The 17,917-nt window shown below is 45.6% G+C and overlaps 3 protein-coding genes across 16 annotated transcripts in view; 2 read left to right on the top strand and 1 right to left on the bottom strand.

Moving 5' to 3' along the window:
- Window positions 1–10,447, top strand: part of LOC122398994 (zinc finger protein 608) — a 45,389-nt gene extending 34,942 nt beyond the window's left edge. For 7 of the 8 annotated variants that reach the window (XM_043399283.1, XM_043399281.1, XM_043399286.1 and 4 more), the window contains 3 exons: window positions 1,196–1,319; window positions 2,473–5,673; window positions 8,063–10,447. In XM_043399283.1, coding sequence (XP_043255218.1) covers window positions 1,196–1,319; window positions 2,473–5,673; window positions 8,063–8,133 — 3,396 coding nt within the window. In that variant the 3' untranslated portion in view covers window positions 8,134–10,447. Of the gene's footprint in view, window positions 1–1,195; window positions 1,320–2,472; window positions 7,808–8,062 lie in introns of all 8 variants that reach the window. The other variant, XR_006259234.1, reaches the window with a different exon arrangement.
- Window positions 10,448–10,553: 106 nt separating this feature from the next.
- Window positions 10,554–17,799, bottom strand: LOC122398997 (protein C1orf43 homolog). 4 transcript variants are annotated; one of them, XR_006259237.1, is made up of 5 exons: window positions 17,557–17,799; window positions 17,213–17,369; window positions 16,921–17,140; window positions 16,409–16,683; window positions 10,554–10,867 (listed from the first exon to the last, which is right to left on the bottom strand). XR_006259237.1 is itself a non-coding variant. In XM_043399292.1 (4 exons), exons 1-4 carry the CDS (start codon window positions 17,713–17,715, stop codon window positions 16,491–16,493), a joined length of 729 nt encoding a protein of 242 aa, XP_043255227.1. In that variant the 5' UTR covers window positions 17,716–17,799; the 3' UTR covers window positions 16,369–16,490. The 4 variants fall into 4 exon arrangements, 1 of the variants encoding a protein (XP_043255227.1); XR_006259235.1 differs by lacking the exon at window positions 10,554–10,867 and adding an exon at window positions 16,178–16,286; XR_006259236.1 differs by lacking the exon at window positions 10,554–10,867 and adding an exon at window positions 16,223–16,303.
- Window positions 11,656–16,483, top strand: LOC122398996 (focadhesin). 4 transcript variants are annotated; one of them, XM_043399291.1, is made up of 10 exons: window positions 11,656–11,892; window positions 11,982–12,077; window positions 12,173–12,286; window positions 12,357–12,425; window positions 12,504–12,658; window positions 12,728–12,925; window positions 12,993–13,441; window positions 13,509–15,684; window positions 15,765–16,080; window positions 16,189–16,483. In XM_043399291.1, the coding sequence occupies exons 3-10, from the start codon at window positions 12,233–12,235 to the stop codon at window positions 16,339–16,341; spliced, it is 3,570 nt and encodes a 1,189-aa protein (XP_043255226.1). In that variant the 5' UTR covers window positions 11,656–11,892; window positions 11,982–12,077; window positions 12,173–12,232; the 3' UTR covers window positions 16,342–16,483. The 4 variants fall into 4 exon arrangements, with proteins under 4 accessions (XP_043255226.1, XP_043255225.1, XP_043255224.1 ...); XM_043399290.1 differs by having other exon boundaries at window positions 11,656–12,077; XM_043399289.1 differs by having other exon boundaries at window positions 11,657–11,892; window positions 11,982–12,286.
- Window positions 17,800–17,917: the final 118 nt, after the last annotated feature.

Here is a 17,917-nt window from a genome sequence, read left to right as displayed (position 1 = left end):
CGGAGAAATCATAAAACTGTTGGTACAGACGGGCAACAAATCGTTCCGTAACAACTTTACTGTTAGGAAGAGTACTCGAAGCAAGTCATTTTCCACCATTTCGCGTGGGCACATCCATGGCGAACGGTGGTATGTATTAGCCGTTGGTACACCTGTAACAACTGGCTTACGGTTGCACGGTTTTACCAGACCTTCGACGGACTTTCCAAACGATTTCATGAGTAATTAATTCGAAAATAGACCGTTGTTCGTCTCGCGTCGATCAAACGACCATTGTTTCTCGATTATTTACGACGGGATGATATTTGCGATCCCACCGCCCACGATGTTACAATTAAATGATATTCGAAACTAATGCTGTTAAATCCGTTTTCTCTCGTTTAGAATTCGTTCGTTTTTTTCGTTCGTCCCAAGAGCGCCAAGAGCTGCTAATAAATTCGGCCTTCGGGTGTTCATCAGAGACCACCGATTAAAAGCCACTCGTTCTTTGACTCTTCCGCGTTAAAAATTGAAACGGTCGTCCCGACGAATAAGCTTTTTCGTTTCGTGCGTCCATCTTTACCGCTGCGTTGAAAAAAATGATTAACGACGAACCACGAGCGGCGCAAAAATGATTGACGACGAACCACGAGCAGAGAGAGAAAGAGAGATGGAATCGGACGACAGTGAAAGTATGTCACAGCCTCGAGGAAGCGCGTCCTCGAAGCTATCGGTTTTCCTAATCGACGAAAAGAACAAGTTTCGACGTTAATTCGAGGATCCGTCGTTTTCTCACCCGCGTATTTTTTCTTCGATACAAACTGCCCGAACCCCGGTGTGTTCCTTTATATTAAACCTTTATCGTTCAAAGTTTCATTCGTAAACGTAAAACGTGTTCCCAAAGAAAGAAAAACATTTGTTTTACGATCCTACACTCGTGCACCTCCAGCCTAGCGATTTAAATTATTTTTTTCTGTCTGTTTTACATGTTCCTCGTTGCGAATCCCTGTCACAAACGACCGGTAAACGTTCGGATAGTTTCTAATATCGCGACCGATCGATTCCGTCGTTTCTGCCCCGATCGCGAAACGTATCGAATGCACGGCGAGCCACGGATATAGACGGCGAAACCCGTATCGTCGGCCGGGATCGTTTTCGATCGAGCAAGCCGCGCGTAAATGCGATTCGACGATGTACATGTAAATTTTGTTTCCAGGACATGTCCGACGTGTGCGTTGGGACCAGCGTGGGGACCATTACCGAGCCAGAATGTTTAGGACCCTGCGAACCCGGTACGTCGGTGACTCTCGAGGGCATCGTTTGGCACGAAACCGAAGGAGGTGAGTTTCAAGCGACACCGGATATCGCGAACGATCTTTCGAGCCCGCGTTCTCGGACACGACGTTCCATTTCGGTTCCTCGAACAGCGTCCGAGACAGAGACTATGCGTAACACGAGTCTGGAAACTAATGGAGGGCATCGCGAGGAGCCCGACGCGAATGAAAAAAAAGACCAATTCCTACGAATCGATCGCTTCTGTAACCAGCGATCGTATATTTTTAAACGAATCGAGCCTTCAAAGTTTTTATCGATGGAAACAATAACGCTCGCGTTTGATAATAACAATGCAGAAAACATTGTTACTGTATTTGAACAGTGTATTTGTTATTTCCGATCTCGAGGTACAAAAGCGATAAATTTAGTCCATGCCTGGCAGGCAGCGAATAAGGCAACTTGTCGTGTCGGACAGCTATCGAAAGTAAGATTGTCGTGGCTCGTCGACGGGTTAGAAGTACACCACGCCGCGATCCTTCTCCTTTCCATCCTTCAGTTTCCACTCTCGCTTCTTGCATTTTCTTCGTGCCCCTTCCCTTATGGCGAAAGTAACCTTCGCGATAATCTTTCCGAAAGGAATTGCCTCGTCGTCGTCGTGGTCGTTCCATCTTCACGAAATCCGCTTTAAAAACACCTCGTCGTTCTCGCGTCAGTGTCCTGTGATCCCTTCTATCCACGGTTTGGTCGACCAAAAAAATAAAAAGCTACGAGAAATTTCAACGTTAAATATTCTCGTAAATTATTAACCATACATCGTCTAGGTTTCGACGCAACGTGCGTGCTGTATCGGGGTAGAAAAGCTCGTTTAAATGTCGCCCGGGCGGGGGCACTCTTGGGGTATTTCCCTTGTTAGAGACTCGTAATCGCGTATTCACGAGTATGACATGCATTGTGGAAAATTAATCCTGTCACGTTCCGTGAGTAGTTAACACCAGCTGTTACGAAGCGCAGTAATCCCCGGATAACTAAAACGAAATCAATTTCTCGTCGTTTGGGTTATCCGAAGAGCAGCGTGTGTCGAGTAACGTCGTTATTTACGACCGAAACGTTTCCCTTTTAGATCGAATATGGATCGCGTTGTTAAATCGTTGGCGGAGAGGGTATTGGAACGGAACTCGGGGTTTCCCGCGTGTTCAGAGCGAGCGTTTCTGTTTGCAGGTGTGCTGGTGGTGAACGTAACGTGGCGAGGTAAAACGTACGTCGGTACGTTGCTGGATTGCACTCGTCATGACTGGGCGCCGCCGAGGTTCTGCGACTCGCCGACGAGCGATCTGGACGCCCGGACGCCAAAGGGGCGCGGTAAACGCGGAAGAGCAGCGGCGAACACGACGCCGGGCAACGATCTGAGCAACTTCACGGAAACGAGGAGCTCGGTGCACAGCAAGCTGCGAAACGGCGGCGTGAAAGGGCGCCGCGGCGCCCAGGGATCGCCGGCGGCGAGCCCGAGTCCGGCGGCGTTCGTCCCGCCGCGGCCGGATCCAGCGGCGAAGCGGAAATCCCGCGGCCCGGAGGAGGAGGAGAAGAACAAGAGGCGCGCCCCGCCGCCCACGCCACCGAGCGGATCGCCGCCGGCGAGCCCGGTGTTTCTCGAGTGCCCGGAACCGAATTGCAACAAAAAGTACAAACACATCAATGGACTCAAGTATCATCAGAGCCACGCGCACGGCTCGGCGGACGACGACGACACGAAAGAGGGGATCACGAGCATGTCCGAGAACGACGAGAGCAACATCGAGGCTCCGAGTCCGGCTACGCCCGTCAAGTCGCCCGCCGACAAGCCCGAAGGGACACCGCTCAGGCCGAGCAGCCCGCAGGCGACCAGTTTACCGCCCGAGACGCCTCCGCCGCCCTCGAGGGTAGCCTCTCCGGGAATAGAGACGACCGCGACCGTTCTCGCCACCGACAAGAGTATCGTGAAGCCCGGTGTGCTCAGATTCGGGCAGGACGACCTGCCCGCCCCGCCGTCGACGATACCCACCGCCGCGAAGCAACAATCCGTGCAACAGCAGCAGCAGCAGCAGCAGCAACAACAACAACAGCAACAGCAGCAGCAGCAGCAACAACAACAACAACAGCAACAGAACCAATCGTCGTTGGGTTGTTCAAACTCGCCGCAATGCCCGAGTCCCCGACCCAGCCAGTCGCCCAGGCCTGTCCCGTCGCCGCATCCGAGCGCGGGCATCCCACAGCCGTTGAATATCCCTCAACCGCCGCAACCATCCCAGATGTCGCAGCACCAGCAACAGAATCCCCTTCTGCAGCAGAGCCAGCAGGGTTTGCAACCCGGTCAGCCGTCTGCCTCGCAGCAGCTCCAGTCGAGCCAACAGTCGCAACAGCTGCAGTCGGCCGTTCAGCAACAACAGCAACAGCTGTCGTCCGCGCACCAGTTATCCGTGCAGCACTCGCTATCGGCGCAGCTCAGTCAACTGACGCAGGCCCACGTGGTGCAACCGACGGGATTGCAGCAGCAACAGCAACCGACCGGCCTGCAGAGCATCGCCAGCCAACATCCGGGTCTCCAAAGTCTGGCCGGTCAGGTGTCGCAACAGACCGCGGGTCTGCAGGCAGCGCCGCCCCCGCAGCCCGGGCATCCCAGTCAAGGCGTGCAGTCGCATTTGCAGCCGTACCAGAGCGTCTCGTTGCACGCCAAGATGCCGCAGTTCAAGGTGAAACCGACCGCCGCTCTGATGCCAGAGCAGGACAAGAGCAAAGATCCACGGGCGTCGAAGCCTCAGGGCTACAAGAAGAAGTCGAGGAAATCGCCAGGCGGCAGTCCTCACCCGTCGCCGTTGGAGGCGCCGATCGTCGACTCGGCCAGGGACGACGTCCAGAGTCCCGCCTATTCGGACATCTCCGACGACGCGGCGCCCGTCCTCGAGGCGGAGCCCACCGACAAGTCGAAACAGATCCAAGAGAAAGACGGGAAAGCTACAGCTGCTGCCCATCTGCCGGCTCACTTCAGCATGTACCCTTACTACGGGCAACCGCCTTATCTGGTGCCTAGCGTTCAGGAGAGCAAGCCCATCGATCAGAAGCCCACCGATCTCGTCCCGAAGCAGGAGATGAAGCCGCTGAACATACCGCAGATGCCGACGATGGCTAGTCTGCAGAGCGTCGTGACGGAGAAAGAGAAGAAGGAGATGAGTCAGTCGGTGCCGCAGCCGCAACAGCAGTCGCACTATTACGGCGGTTACGGCAGCTACATGCCACCCGGGTATCCGTACCAGCCTCCGCAGTCGGTATCCCAGCAGCAGCAGCAACAGCAGCAACACCAACAGCAGCAGCAGCAGCAGCAGCAACAACAACAACAACAGAACCAACAAGCGCAAGAGCAAGAGATGCACGAACAGAAGGCGAAGATCAAGCAGGAGCCGCAGTCGCAGCAGGCCAGTTTGAAGGACAAGCAGCACGAGAATCATCAGATACTGAAGGAGAGCATCGAGATGAAGAGCCAGATGAGCCCGTATCACGTTTACCACGGTTCTCAGAGTCAAAGGGCGGCGCCGCCGCCGCCACCGCCCGGTCCTATGCAAGACGACCGAAGGTATTACCTGTACCCGGGCGACCAGAGGCGAAAGGAGGAATCGAACAAGCAGAGTCAGCAGGCGAAGCCGCCACCGCCGAGTCCGAAGCATCAGCCGAAGCAAGAGAAGCCGCAAGACCTGGGCAAGAACGAGGACTCGAAGAGCAAGCAAGAGGGCGTCAAGCCGACGATGGAGACGCAGGGCCCGCCGCCCCCCACCTCGCAATACGCGTACATTCATCCGAGCTACATGCAGCCGCAGCACTACGGCGCGCTGCCCTTCGACCCTAGTCATCCCGTCTACCGAGGGCTGAATCCGATGCTGGTCCCTGGACCGTACTCCGGTAACCCGTACCTCCACCAATTGCCGAGGTATCACGCGCCGGAGGATCTGAGCAGACCGCCAGCCGGCAAAGCGTTGGATCTGCTCCAGCACCATGCCAATCAGTATTATTCGGCGCACAAGATACACGAGCTGCAAGAGCGCGCGCTCAAGTCCCCGACCCCGAAGACCTCCGCGGCCTCGGCGAGTCCCTCGTCCGCGGGCCCGACGCCCTCGCGACCGCCGAGCGGGCCCCCAAGCTCGGTGGGGGGAGCCGGAGGGGGCGCGGGACCGGGGCCACCTCAAGCACAGGGTCAACAGTCCGCCAGCAAGCAGCAGAATCAACCGGGAGGCCAACAGCCGCAGCAGCAGTCGCCCGTCGACGGTGGGACCGGAACCTTGCCAAAAGACAATAGATCGCCGCCTCCGCAGCGACACGTGCACACGCATCATCACACGCACGTGGGCCTAGGCTATCCCCTTCTCCCTGGACAATACCCCGCCCCTTACGGAGGTAAGCCTCTCGTCAGACCCTGACAGTAAGGCTCCCGACACGACCCGATCGCGTCGCGGACCCAACTCGAGACTTTCATACTTTGACTCACGGTCGAAAGAAACCACCGATCGCTGCCGCTCCCGCCCCCTACCCCTACCCCTCCCCCTCCCCCTCCCCCTCCCCTCCGCCCTTGTCACCCCAACGATCCTGCTGCTGATAAAGCGCGTGACCGTCGAGAGACGCGCGCAAATACTCTGCAGGGATTTTCTCGTCGTTCGACAAAACCACCCCCTCCTCCCGGGATTAGGCTGCCCCGGACGACCCCGCACGATTTACGGATAGTAAACTCGTCCGATCCGTCTATGTAAGCCTGATCGTGTTAATCGTACGTACACCATATTGGTGCATGCGGAATGCGAAGAAGGTGTTGTTGCGTCCCCGAGTGGTGACGAACGGGAAGAAGAAAGTTTCTTCCCTCTATCGAGAGCGCGTCGAGTCCGTTCGATTCGTTGCGAGGACGCACCGCGCGTCTCCTTTCCTATTCCCGTTTATTTCTTGGCACTTTTTGTAACGAGATTAAACGCCGATCATATTCGACGCGTCGACGCGATACGGGACGTCTCGAACGAGCACCGATTATCGACGATAAACGATATACTATATGCGTGTAAATAGTTTTTATCGAGCGTACAGTTTGACGACAAACGGTGAAGGACAACGGCGAACCGCGAAACCTGCGTTTAGCTGCGCCAGCGAATTGCGAGCTGCATTTTTTAATGAATACACGCGCGATAGGTTCGTACAATATATTATATTATGTAAATACACGTTTAGACGATTCGTTACTTAAACTACGGACTGAATATTTTCGAAAATATCGGAGCGTGTGTACGACAGTTAAGAATAGGTACGTAAGTGTCGCGTCCTGACTGCCACGAGGCTCGTAGGATGCATAGTTAGACGTATAGTTCAGACTGTGATAATTGCTAATCGTCGTGCTCGTTTTCCGGCACGAGAAAAAAAACAAACGACTCGACGAGAACCCGTGTTCGACTCGGAAGAAATTTCCGCGCGTCGTTTCGGGCGTTTCGTCCGCAACTGGATGTCGGAGGAGTTCCCGATCGAAATTATATCTCTGTTCGACGACAACCGCCGCCGACGACGACGATCCAGACACGAACGATCGATCGATCGAGTTCGCGAACCACGTCGGATAACAGAGAGAAAGAGAAAGAGAGAAAAAGAGAAAAAGAGAAAAAGAGAGCACACCTTTTTTCAAGTTCGAAACGGAGGACGAGCCTTCGTCTCGTAGTTCTTCGGTAGTCTTCCACGAAGGTTTCTTTCGTTCGAGAAAAGACTTTGCGTCGCACCCGGTAACCAAACGAAACGCCGCACAGCTTTTCCTCCGTTTCCGTATTTCCTCAAAGTTTCGTCACGCCCGGTCTTGGTAAACGCGCCTTCTTCTTTCGCCCTTCGACGTGATGCGACAAGATGATCCCCCGTGCACGAAACAACCCAACACGTAGTTGTCACTGCCAGGATGTCCGCGGAAACTGGATCCGATCGCGCGTTACCCACGAAACTTCTCCGTGTCTCTCCTCTTTACACGATCGTAGACTCTTTTTTTTTTTTTTATTCTTTTACGACGTAGACGTATCGCCGCCACCGCGAAGAAATATTTTTTAGCACGCGTTCGCGTAGTTTTATTCCGCGCGATCGGTATTCCTTATCGACGCACGATCGTTTCCTTTCTCCGTCGTTCCTTCCTCGCGCACTGCGCGTCTTTGCCCGCGGGCAAACCTTCGGGCGCGGATCGTCGCGCGACATTTGTAGCGTTTCCTTAAGCCGTTCGAACGAACGACCGTGCTTTTGTTTTTTCCATCGTCGGCGAAACATTGTTCGACGCTCGCACGTTTCGCGTCGATCCGTTCGGATCCACGGGCAAACCCGCCGGCTTATGCCTCCGCCTCTACGCTTGTACGCTTCTCGGCTGCCGTTCTCCCATCCCTGTCGCTTCCACTCGCTTTAACTCTCGTTCCCACGCGATACTTGGGCTGGAGTGGCGCGGAATCGTCGACAACGTGCTGTTCCGTTCGGAGGATTTCGCGTCTCTCGAGGACCGCCGTTATGACCAGAGATGGGCAAACTCTAGGTAAACAAACTTGAAAAAATAAAATTCCATTCGTATCATGGACATTCGAATACCAGATTGCGTAAAACGAAAATGCCCAAGTCTGGTTCTCGGAGTGGTCGCGAAAGACACGGATTGGGACCGAGATACTGGATTTCGTTCGCTCGAGTCGAGTCGGACGAAATCCAGAAAAGGTCACCGGTTTTCACGCGCTCCGTTAACAACGATCAGAGGAAACGAATTAATGGGCTCGGTATCTGTCTGTGTGTGTTACAGCGGCAATGCTGGCGAGTCAGCAGGCCGCCGCGGTAGCCGCATCGGTGATCTCGCCATTCCCGCCCAAGTGACCCGCGGCCCCCGGTCCCGTACTAGCTGCCGGAACGACCGGACCCACCTCCGCACAAACTCACCACACGCCTCATCATCCGCCATCGGTCAGCGCCGCGACCGCTGCGGGACATCCGCACTCTGCCACCGCTGGCAGGCAATCCTAGGATGGCAGCAAGCATATGCCAACTAATTCGAGCCTGCTACCTCTTCGTTAACGCACCATCGATTGCTCGACGGCCATCGTCCAGCCATCATCTGCCAACCACGGCCCGCCAGCCACGGCCCGCCAGCCACGGCCCGCCAGCCTACGCGCCTCTTCTACCATCGAGATATACGTATATTCCTTCATCTCGCGAGCAGGACCGAGAGGGCACAGCGACGCGTTCGAATCGACGAACGTTCATCGGCTCTCGGGAAACGCTCGACGCTACTCTTTTGACAAAAAAAAAAAAAATTAATCGATCGCGTTTAGAGTAATCGTTGCGCGCGATACAGAGTGGGACAGATTTCGGAAGGATCGAACATTGTAAACTCTGCGTCGGGGGACGATCGTTCCGCGTCGGAAACGCAGAAGGTGCCCGGGAAACGAGAGTGAAAAGACACCGTCGATCGTTTCCACGGTAAAAAAAAAAAACGGAAAAAAAGAGTAGCGATTGTAGACCGTAAGCGACGACCACGACCCGGAAACGGAGAACCAAGACGCGTGCGTCGATTCGTTCGCGCGAATGCGATTTGTTGCACGAATTTAGGACGTATGCTAGCGACTTTCGATGTACATATACATATATCCGGGAGAGCACGGATCGTTCTTCCGCAAAGTGGACTGGGTTCGGACGCCCGGAAAGTCGCTAGAGGCGATCTCGTTTTCGGACCGACTGCCCCCCCCCCCCCCCCCCTCCCCCCTTCCCCCCGCGCGAGAAAAGAGGATTTCGAAGTAAAATCGTACCGCCTAGGAAGCACCGAAGATCTTTGCCCGCGACTACTTCCCCGAAGCAACGTTTTTATCGCACGTAGAAACTTAGGAGAGCGCGCGTGGGAATGGGAAACGACGCGTGTGCGTGTGTTTCGCTCGTATGCGACGAATGTTCGAACGACGGACGTTTTGCGCATAACGGTGAAATTATAGATCGTTGTATTTTATTGTAAAAAAAAAAACCGAAGAATTGCGACGAGCACCGCAGACTCGACATTTTTTTGTAGAGAAATTGTGCGAACACACGGGACGGACGACACGATTTGATGCATGTGTCAGTGACGATTATCAAAGAAAAAAGGATTTAAAAAAAATGGAAAAAAAAGAAAACAGAAAAACGAAAAAAAGAGAAGCGAAAGCGAAACGGGAGTGTGAGTAAGGAAGAGAGAGAGAGAGAGAGAGAGAGAGAGAGAGAGAGAGAGAGAGATAATGCAAAGATACTTGTCTCGCAGAACGGTGTAAGCGAGAGAAGAAATCAGGATTCTAAATAACGATTAACGCGGCGGTAGATGATTGTACATTGAATACGCTAGAATGCTGTTTGTTTACTAAAAATAACGGTAGTTAGTGGTGTGTGAATATAAAGAGAGAGTATGTGAGAGAGACGGAGACGGAGAAAGAGAGTAATAACGAACGGGAGAAAGCGTGAGAGAGAGAGATACGAGCGGAAAGACAAAACGGATAAGACTATTTAACGAGAAAAGGAAGGAAAAAAAATGCTATTAGGTATATACTAATGCCGCCGTGGTACACGCGCATAGTATCCTGACAACTACCTAACGTTAGTTCAGTAACGATTATTATTATTGTATCTTTTATTACGATTATTCATTAACAATTATCGGTTACATTATTTTATTATTGTATCGATGAGAGATGGAAGCGTGGTACGAACGATCGGTGAAACGCGCGTTGCCAAGAATCCGAGAAATAGTTTTATCGTGCCGTGCATAGTGTCGCAGAATGCCAAATAAAACAAAAAGAAAAACAAAAAGAAAAAAAAACAAAGAGCAAGGCGTTGGTTGTTTTAATTCGAGTAACAATGGCGATTCGTTTTTTGACCGAGAAATGCAGAGAAACGCGGGATATTGTCGTCTCAGTTTTAATGAGACGTTTCGAAAGAGAAACGGGCAGGCTTTAAAAGTAAAATGCTGGTGCTGTGCTGTGATTTTTATAAAAAAACATACGAGACGCGAAAAGAGAGCAAAAGAAGACGGACGATCTTGACGAATTTTTGTGAAAATATGCAGATAGCCTAAGTACCTGGACCTGCCCTGCGCTCTCCGCAAACGTAAAACTCGTGTAGAAACAATGAACGGAGAAAAACGGATAAATCGAGAAAAAATATAATGGGAAGACGACGTTATACGGATTGTATAGGCTGTAAAGTGTATTTGCTTTTAAACGAAATTTAATATAGATCGTTAATCGCTAATTACAAGAAGAAAAAGGGGCTGCCTCCGATCGTCGATTGCTGTAGATCGTTTTATTCGCCGTTTCGCAAACTTTGTCCAATATTAATGTAACCCCCGTCGTATACTGTAACTGAGCTTCGTCGTAAAACGCCTAGACAGTTTAGCTGTGCGTTACATGCATGCAAAACACTCTCCTCCTCTTCTTCGGGACGTACACGTTGAAATTCGTTACGACTACGGAACGACGACCGACGACCGACGACCGACCTTTTTCCTCCAAGGTGTGTCATTCTTGTTTCGTTTCTTTACACTTCCATTTTTGTCAAGTCATTGTTCCCGGTCTCTCGTACAATTCGGCTCCCCCTGCAAGCGTGAACGAGATAACAAATTGTAATTAACGATCGGAGACAACTTCCGGACTAAGGATATACTCTAGCGTGTACTACGTATTTGCCACGATGTTGCATAATTAATTGCGAAAAATCCTCGAACGAGTAAACTAAACGACAACATATGGCGGACTGAAATATAACGTAATGTAATAAACAAGGACCCGTATTCTCGTTTCCTTTTTTTTAGAATGATAAAAATAGTGAGTCGTTGCGCTTTATATATTATACACTTCGAATATATGAATATACGAGTAACATTACGTACAGAAAGCAAGTACAGAAACGCAGGCATCTTGTCGTTAAATTGTAAGATATTGTGTTCAAACTCCAGAATGTACTCTGATCCCCTTCCTCGGACTACTATATATTAAATATATTGTGCACTATGCTCCAACTTGTCCATACGAATAAATATATTGAAAAATCTCACTATATGGTATACTCGATCGTTACTGCTGCCCTGCAACGCGTTTCTCTCATTTAAATCTATTATTTTTTTAAAGAGAAAACCGTAGACTGCTTTGCATTGGGATTACTCACGTATATTTACCGATGTTTCGAGTATACGTAGTATTTTTCTCAAGTAAAAATAACACAAAAGTCTCTTAGCATAGGTGCTGAAAGAAAAATCTCACCTTGGCAGACACGATTACAAACCGTTTTGCCGATCACACAAAGATAGGAAAGTAAATACCTTTGTCAAAAAGTGTGTAGTTATGACATGAACTAGAGAGAAGTAAAAATCTATAGTTCGGATGATAAAAACACGTTTGCTGAAGTTTCCCTCCAAATTTGAAATCAATCGATATATTAGATCTTGAGATATCATGTTCACCAGTGTGTAACAAACGTATTCCAATCTCTCTAACTTTGTTAGTTATTTTTACAAATCATTTACAAAATTTTACAATTTTTTCAACATTCTAAACCGAAATATTAAATACGTTTCATTGTATGTCGATGGACAAAGGATTCAGTTACAGACGGTATCGCGAGGTACATACATATATGCGTATCCTAATTGTACATAGTTTTGTATCGTGCCAAGAGTAATATGCATCAAGTTTAAAATCTTTACCTTACAGATTAATACTACCTCGAAGCTTATTTTCTCCGTATAGAAATAATAAAACGATATCATAGGACAGATTGTATGTACATATGTACATACATGTAAGTACGTAAGTAGGTTATGTTTCATATCCAAAACATTTGTTTTTCGAAAAATATCTAACATTCTGCCATGCGAAAGAATAGTAATTACGTACGTGATAAGGTATAATTAAATCACGGAAAAGGAGCTTCGACCGAGGCTTTTACACATTACTCGTATAAAATGGACGAGATAGAATACAAATTGGAATCGAAAGATCCTGTTTTGATATCGCACGTGAGTTCTTCGCTTTTTGTCGTAAACAATTTATTCTTATTGCAATGCTACATTTTCGTTTTGTTCACAGGCAATATCGAAACTCATCGATTCGATCAAGAAAAAGAGAAACGATCAAATCACAAACCCCGTTACAAACGTAAAGAACTGTAATCCTAGGAATTACCGTAAAAACAATTTTATTCTTACGTTCTGTTAATATTACTGTTTCTTATAGATAGCAGAGTTTAAACTGTTATCGATAAAGCGAGATAGTACGGACAACGTGCTTAGCTTATCCGTTTGTCAGGCATTAATTACGCTAGTTGAAAATGGATTATGGGACATTAGCGAAGCTCTGTCCACCTTTGCATCGAGCCTTTTTTCTATAAAGTATATAAATATCGTTTAAGATGTTTCTTAACCTTTTTTACTTTATAATAAATGTACTATATGGTTTAGAAATTATGCGGTTGCATCCATAGCTATCGGTCGCTTATTAATGTTGGATCTAAAGCACAATAAGGGGGAAAAAACTATGTATCCGTTTAATCTTTACGCGCCGCAACATCCGTTCATAATTATTTTAAATCAAGATAAATGTAATTGGAAAACTGTATTAAATCAAATAACGTTTGTCACGAATCACAGGGATCCACAGTATGTATAGAGATATATGTGTATACAGTGTATATGCATATGTACTAAAAGTCTAAGTATATTTCAGAATTAGAGAAAACGGTATAGAAATGTTGCGCCCTGTATTTCTGTATGTTCTATGTAATCCTTCTCTGAATTCGTTGGATTGCTGTTTGCAACCAGTTTGGCAACTTTTAATCGAGTCAAAACACGGTGTACGCTTGCGGACAGAAGTTTTACTCTGGTCATGCACAACCGAAAATTGCGTTGTCGTTAATACAAACAACAGAATTTTAGAGCTTACTGAAAAAGCACTGTTAGAGAAGGATGTAGAATATTGTACTGCTTTAATGCCAATGATCGCATCTTTGACTTTACGACTGTTAAAATACGGATCGGATCCAGAACCAAATTTTTACATGTTATCCAATATTATAGATCGATGCAATATTCACATAGGAAATCTTATGTTAGCACTTATGGCAGAAATAATTACTATATGCCCTGCCATTTACCTGTATAAAGCTTTGCAAATATGTAAGTATTTTAAACACAAGAAGTAGTTTAAGTTTTCCTCGGAAATTTTTGTTAAATTATGTTACAGGCATGACGATAACGATCAAAATGTCATACAACTGTATATTTTTTAATACTCTGAAAGCATCCATTTTGAAGTGGATGGCATACCCGTCGGTACTATGTTCCGATGCTTTGGATATGGCGACAAATTTAACCAAGAGAACTTTTATCGAGCCACAATCCACGAGCGACGATACCGTGTTCACGAGTAAAATTTTCGAAACGTTTGCTTGTTCCGATTCTTACGTTCAATTTTACGTGGAGATTGTGCGTTACCTAAATGTCTGGAATTCAAACGATATTTTATCCTGGTTGAAGAATATGTCGCACATACCGATCGATTTAAAAACTAAATGTAAACTATTGTTGTCTGGCCTCTTTTTACAAACAACCAATTCAGAAGTAGTCGAGCTATGTTGCGAGGTGCTTGTTGATATCAGCGTTAAAAGAAAAAGTTTCGAATCGCACTTATTATCCTTGGTTTTACATAAATTGATCAAGTCTAGAAACAGTACAGAATCCAAGTATTTACTACACGTCTTACCAGAACTTGTAACTATGAAAGAAAACTTTCCGATCGTTATTCACACACTGGACACGTTATTAAAAGGCGAGAAACAATTAAAATATTTCACGATCGAATTATATCTGAAGACATTGAGGAAAGAACCAAGATGTTACAGGTTCGTTTCACCCGCCATAATTCGTTTAATGAAAAACGATCATTCCTGGTATTCGAATGCAACTTGCGCAAGAGCCATGAAATATATTTGTGAAAATCATCCTGAACACGGGGAAGCGCTAGTGCCATTGTTATCGCAAATATTAAATCGCTCCACGGATACAAACGGTGGAACAGCAAGCGCGCTTACTCTTCAAAGTATTTCTGCTCTCTGCAAAGCTTCCATAACGGACATTTTTTCCACCTGGAAGGTGTTGGCTCCGAAAATGGAAAAAGAGAAGCGTACCATTGTTTTGGAAAGTCTTTGCGAACTGTTCGGTGACGTGACTTCCTATCCATCTTCTCAATCCGTAAAAGAATACGATGAATTGATCGACGATATCATAACGAATCTGTGGAAATACGTCACGTACAACGATGTAAGAGTTATTAAGGCTGCGCTTAATGCGCTCAGTTCCTTTCGCATCGAGCATATTCCTCTAAAAACATTACCAGAGATATTCAGATGCCATCTTGTATTGCCGGCAGCACACGCTACCACTCCACTCGATGAAATTAAGAAACCAGAGGATGTACTCTCGTACATACCAGGTTCCTGTTGGATCGCGATGCTTCAGAAAGTAAACAAAGCGGCTTTATCGGCGGCCGGAGAACTTTTGATTTCTTTCATCACCGAAGAAGTAAGCGGCTTCCGAACAGGAATTTACCACTGGCCGCAAGGTGACCCGCAAAATTTCAAATATTTACCAGAAAAAAGCGTAATACGAACGATCGGCGAATTTTTAAGACGCGCCGACAAATCTAGTGCCAACAATCATCGTATTATTATAGAATGCTTGCGAATATTTGCTCACAGATATCCGAAACCGCTACCGAATATAAATTGGAGTTTTCTCAACGACACTGTCGATATATCTCCCGACGCTAAAAAATATGTTCTTTTCATCGGATGTCATCAAGCAAGCACGTCTTCGTCAGCCAAAGCTTTAGTAGAAAATTATCTATTAATGTATAAGTCTGTTGCTGAATCGGATTCCGTTTTGAAAAGCAACGAGTACCTTCTATTATATTCCTGTCTCGAAGATTTGTGTGAAACCATGCCACCGAATAGCATAAAACCGTTTTTAGAAACCACATTAGAATATGTAACTGAAAAAATTAGTTACGACGATGAAAATGCCATAAATGCGTTCTGTTCTATTATGTCCTCGTACGCTCGAACCATAAAAAACAACAAGGTACACGACGGAAACTCTGCACTGCTTCCTAGTCTTTTGGAAAATCTATCGGATAAGATAGATTTAACGCACAATCGTTTCGAATCCTATTTTACAGCAGCCTTAGAATTGCCAACAAATTATTTAGAAAGGATGACGTCTCCTAAAGTATGGTGGGACATAACGCACAATAAATTAAGAAACGCTATCGCAATTAAAGCCAAATTGGCTCTAGAGAAACGTTTTGAATCTCTCTTAATGTGGTTGAACGAGGTCATCGATGAAACTACATTTATATCTAGGTGAGATTATTATTATTAGATTTTATTATTTAACTGTTAAATGATAGAAATAAAAATAAATTTTATTACGTCTATTGAAGCATACAAACATATTTTCTCGAGACTGTACAGAGGGTGTACGCTAAACTGCAATTTGAAAAATGCACTACAAATTGGATCATAGATTTCATGACTCAGATTCAAGGACTGTTGGTGGAATCACCCTCAAATCACAGTAATAAAATAGAATTTTTTTGTAATGTTTTATTCGTAGCCATTATCAGTTTGTCCGGTATAGATTGTATGTTAATGAAACAAGATGTATTAATTACATCGGAAAATGTCCAAGCAAAACTATTTCCTCAAGCTCTCGCAATCCTTTCCGACAGACAAGAATGGAAGCATACAATTCCACAGGTATTTACAATTATTTACAATTATTCGTACATTGTACATTGTACAAGTTTCAAGACCATTCCTCGAAAAAGGAATCGTAACAAATCTTTTCTGTATTATACTTTTCAGATCATGGAATGGTTAAACTACACGAGAACAAGTACTGTTCCTAATATGTATAAATTTACATTTGATCGCTCGTTGATTTGCTTGAGGCACAATCCATACTATAAAGATGTATGGACTAAATATTTATCCATTAAGACTCAAATAGAAATATAAAATTATAAATGAAAAATGAACGTGTAATGTATTATTGGAAAAAGTGGAAAAGTAGTATTTCACTTACATGTAATGTCATATGACACCGTGGTCGGCAGTTACGAACAGATATGTCGTCACATATGTTGTATGTGACACTTTTCATAATGCTAAACGGATGTCTCGCTATTGTCCAAAGTCATAACTGTTAATGTGTTGGGGCGAGATCCAGTTAACGTTTGGTCTTCCGGCAATTTCATCCGAGGTTCTAATATATTCCGTTTCGTTTCAACATTTTTCTTTATGGGCGTACGACTTGGACTAGATTTTCTACTGCTCGGATACGATTTTAATAAACGAGCTCTAAAAAAAACAATTAAATTACCATAGAAATTAAACCCTTTAATCGTCCATCCCTTGACGGTCGCGTGCAAGCATATAATTTCAATAATTTTGCACGTTTTTTATCATAATTACTTTAAGCAACAACAGAAGCATCGTCGTTCTTCGTGTCTTATTAATTTATGAAAAATAAGATCTGTGGTTTTTTCATCGGATTTCTTCTCAAAACAATGTATTTTAATTTTTGACGATACTTACGAATCCATTAATTTAAGAAACAATCTTGTATATACTTGATACTCCTCGTCCCCAAATTCTGTTGGATCGTGTCTTGCATGTTCATACAAATCACAAAATTGATGAATCAACCGTTGTCCATTTCCATTCAATGGAGGAGCTAATGTAGAAAGCAAATACGCCCTCAAATTTTCAGTTGGATGCCTTTTTAGAAAATTATCGTATTTACTGATTTCAGCTTCTACATAAACAGTTTATAAATTTATATGCTGAAAACATTAGATCGTCATAATAAATTCATAAACATAGTTACCCAAAGATTTAACATCATCTACTACTTTTAATCTGTAATAATGAGGTGGAACCTGTGTTTTAGGCGTCACGATAAATCGTGGATCGCTAATAAGTTGCGGTTCATACTGAATTCTTGGTATTACTTCTATTCGCCTTTCAATCTCTTTCTTGAGCGACTAAATAATAGAAAAAGTACGTTAATCTATCAATATGCATACATACAGAACTTTCATGCATGGATTGAATCATTATCGTGGAAAGTAAAAAACAATTAAATGTTGTGTCATTTATTTCCATAAATTAAATTTGATAACTGTTGATAGAAATGTTATATACGATATAACCTTTATAAACAAATCGTACCTTTCTTGCATCGTGTCCAATAGGAATATGAGGGCCACGACGCGATCGTAAAGTAAATCTCATAATTTGTCGTTTTGCAAAAATGAATAGCAATAACATCGTTAATACTCCAGCTGCAATAAATACCACTATTGTCACGCCAGACAGCTCCTCGGTCATGTTTACGTTGCATACATTCGACTAAATCCATATACGAATGCATTTCTCAAGTGTGTACGTACGCGCTACATTTCATTTCATATTTCAAATATTCGAATTGCAAAGAACAAAGAAAAATATTCCACCATTTACAAAAAATGCAATTTATTAAAAATACAATTTTTTGAAATTTACAATTTCTGAAAACTAAAGAGAAAGGTGT

Source organism: Colletes gigas, unplaced genomic scaffold (assembly GCF_013123115.1).
Source record: "Colletes gigas isolate AHSC1104 unplaced genomic scaffold, ASM1312311v1 Colletes_gigas_Sc00012, whole genome shotgun sequence".
Classification (NCBI taxonomy): Eukaryota; Metazoa; Arthropoda; class Insecta; order Hymenoptera; family Colletidae; genus Colletes; species Colletes gigas.
This window is presented reverse-complemented; position numbering and strand designations above follow the sequence as displayed.